The sequence below is a fragment of the Monopterus albus genome, unplaced genomic scaffold, assembly GCF_001952655.1.
Source record: "Monopterus albus unplaced genomic scaffold, M_albus_1.0 scaffold99.1, whole genome shotgun sequence".
NCBI lineage: Eukaryota > Metazoa > Chordata > Actinopteri > Synbranchiformes > Synbranchidae > Monopterus > Monopterus albus.
The window spans coordinates 3,193,849-3,196,955 of NW_018127979.1; the positions used below are offsets into that span (position 1 = coordinate 3,193,849).

Consider the following 3,107-nt stretch of genomic DNA (forward strand, 5'->3'; position numbering starts at 1 on the left):
TGCTGAATGATTAAATGCTGTTCAAGTTTTTATGCATTTAGCTGAATCTGAACACACACAGACACAATGCTCCTGTATACCTCTGCATTCATCCTGTTGCTTCAATTGGCAGTGAAATCAATAAATCCCACGGTGGCAGTTCCACTGGCAGACAAACATACACAAGCCATAACCGAACCAGCATCATGTTTGACAGAGGAGGTGGTACAGTACATTTTGGCTTACGAGTTGGTTTTCTCCACTTCCCTCTTTCCATCAATCAACAGAATTTTGTTCCATAGCTCTACTGGTTTCTTCTTGTACGTTTTTGTGAACTACAACCTCGCCTTTTCGTTTTTGAGGCTTACTAGGGATTTGACTCTTGTTCTGAAGGTTTTATCATGAAGTCTTCTCCCCTCTCGATTGATGAAAAGAAAACTTTATTGCCTGCATCCTGGAGAGCATTCCTGACTTGGTGTGCAGTCATAATGGGGTTTTCCATCATCCACAAGACACTCCTTGGTTATCCAGGTCGTTTGCCATTTTCTAGCTTTCCCGTGAGCCTCTGCTTTTCCACAACATACTCAACTGTTGATTTTGGCAAAGCCACTACCTATGATAACTCTCTAAAGATTTTGGATTTTTTAAACCTCAATATTGTCTTCTTCACTTCTTTACTACTGAAAGTGACAGACAGCGCCACCTCAATCTAAATGGCAACTCAGTCAACTCTGAGCCATATGCAAGCTCTTTTGTCTATGAACTAATATTAAAACAACACACAGCTGCACAAGAAATATTTAGTAGCCGACAGACCCATTACGTTTGAACCTGACTGGATCATCAGCAATCTAGCATAACAAAAAAATAAAAACAACTCTATAAAAAAAAAAAAAAAAAGAAAAAAAAAAAAGAGCATTTTCTGGAAGCATTTTCTACGCCCATCTCTCACTTGTATCATACTGCAGATAAAATTCCATTATATCAAATCAGTCAGTTCATAGTGAGTCCGACAGACGCGCATCTCCTGTAGAACCACCTTTTTTATGCTGCGTCTATTTTTCCCCCTTTGCTATGTTTAGTGAAGCGTAATCTCCACAGTCAGCTGTTTAAAGCACACAAATCCTGTTGTTTTCTGTTTCTAGTGGTATCTGTTAAGACTAATCAGACCAGTTAGACGAGCTCTCTCTCTCTCTCTCTCACACACACACACACACACACACACACACACACACACACACACACACACACACACACTTTGCTGTAATCCTATTCAAATTAAAGCTGAGACTTGGCACTGATGTAGTACCCATTACTGAAGAACAAATGCATGTAACTTTTCAAACACTTATATAGTGTGGACTACTAGGTATTATTCGTGTGGTGTACTAAACAGAAAACTACTCTTATGTTTAGTGTAATGTGTTGAAGCTTGCTGACCACAAACTCCTCTTTCAAACCCTCAGTGAAATTTAAGTGTGTTCCCTCCTTTCTGATTTTTCTTTGTGAAGTGGGAAAATGACAAATACCTTTGGAATGCTCCACCTGGTCTTCAAAGGTGACTGAGCTCCTCCTCTTCCCAGACACACCGCCATGGTGCTGTTGGTGGGAAGAGCCGTCTGTGGAGAAGTTTTCCAGCAGCATCACGTCTGTGCCTGCGAGGGAAACACAATGGCTGGTTAACTGAGAGCAGCAGCTTACAAAGAACGTGATAGCAGAAAACATTTAACAAAAAGGACACAAATTCAACAGATAATCATACATTTCTCTGGTTAACATGCCTTTACTTGCCCTGTCTACAGTCTCCTCGACTGAAAACATGAGCTGTGACACAGGAATGTGAGGCTGATTGTAAAACTGTAGGAGTATGATGCAAAAAAGTTAAATAAGACCACCTGCCAGTCTTTCAAACCTTATGTGCCATGAAAGTTCAATAAAAACATTTTGCCGTCTTTGTACATTTTAATCGACAGTGACTCTCGTTCACACTGCAGGTCTTAATGCTCAGATCGGATTTTTTGCCAAAATCCGATTTTTTTGCGCTGTTGTTCACACTGTCATTTAAATGCGACTGCCATCTGTCTCATGTGTGAATGGTATATGGCCCTGTGGTGACTCGCATGCGCAGAAGAGGACATGACATCAGATGTAGCGTACTGTGTTTGCAAAAATAAAAATGGATGTGGCTTGTGATAGCATGTGCGTAGTGACGTACCAGTTAATGTGCAATCGAAATAAAGAAATAATAATAAGAATATCAAGAAGAAGGAGAGCACAAATATTGCTTATGGCCTCGCCTTCTCCAGTGCAGAATTGTGACGTCTGTCGTATTTCAATGACATAGAAATCGCATGAAATGCGACATGGCCGTTCAGACTGAAGTCGCATCGCAAAACATTGGATATGTATCCGATATAGGACCACATATGAAAGTGGCCTGGGCTGGATTTGAAAAAATCGGATTTGTGCTGTTCACACTGTCATAAGGAAATCGGATATGGGTCACATCTGGGCAAAAAGATCGGATTTGAGCCACTTCAGCCTGCAGTGTGAACATGGCCTAAAGTTGCAGTTTTACTGCTGCCTGACACTGCATGTACAGCGTCATTTCCTGTTACTATAAAACAGTGAAGTATGCCAATTTTGTTTGAGTACTAACTGCTAAACAGCATACATACTATGGCTTTGGGACAGAGGAAGTATTTTTCTCATTGCTTGTGCTTCCCATGAACAACACTTACATGAATCCTGAGTGAAACTGAAGCCCGTATCTCCTGTGCTGCTCCCAGGGGCCAACACCTGCCCTCCACCAGCTAGCATGGCTGTCAGGTGTGGGGACATTCCCAAATCTGAAATAACACAGGCAAGTTCTTATGGGAGTGTCATACAACACATGAAATCAAAATGACACGACAATTTTTGGTCTAATTTAGTATCAAAGTTGGGCAGAGACGGTACGGATTAAGCGAAATTCTGACCCCAAACTTTAGAACCAGACAGAATTTCCGCCTGCTGTCTCCTGACTTGTACTTTGAGTGGGGTCTTAATGACAAGGCTCCATCGTATCATAAAGACCTCGTAGAGCCTTATCATCCTAACAGAGCACTTCGCTCTCAGAGTGCAGGTTT

At 41.5% G+C, this 3,107-nt stretch overlaps 1 protein-coding gene across 2 annotated transcripts in view; it reads right to left on the minus strand.

The window, feature by feature from the left end:
- gpr161b (G protein-coupled receptor 161b) overlaps positions 1-3,107 on the minus strand; it is a 9,400-nt gene that overhangs the window by 1,662 nt on the left and 4,631 nt on the right. For both annotated transcript variants that reach the window (XM_020609328.1, XM_020609329.1), the window contains exons 4-5: positions 2,721-2,828; positions 1,509-1,634 (exon numbers count right to left, since the gene is read on the minus strand). In XM_020609328.1, the coding sequence (XP_020464984.1) occupies positions 1,509-1,634; positions 2,721-2,828 (234 nt within the window). The remainder of the gene's footprint in view (positions 1-1,508; positions 1,635-2,720; positions 2,829-3,107) is intronic.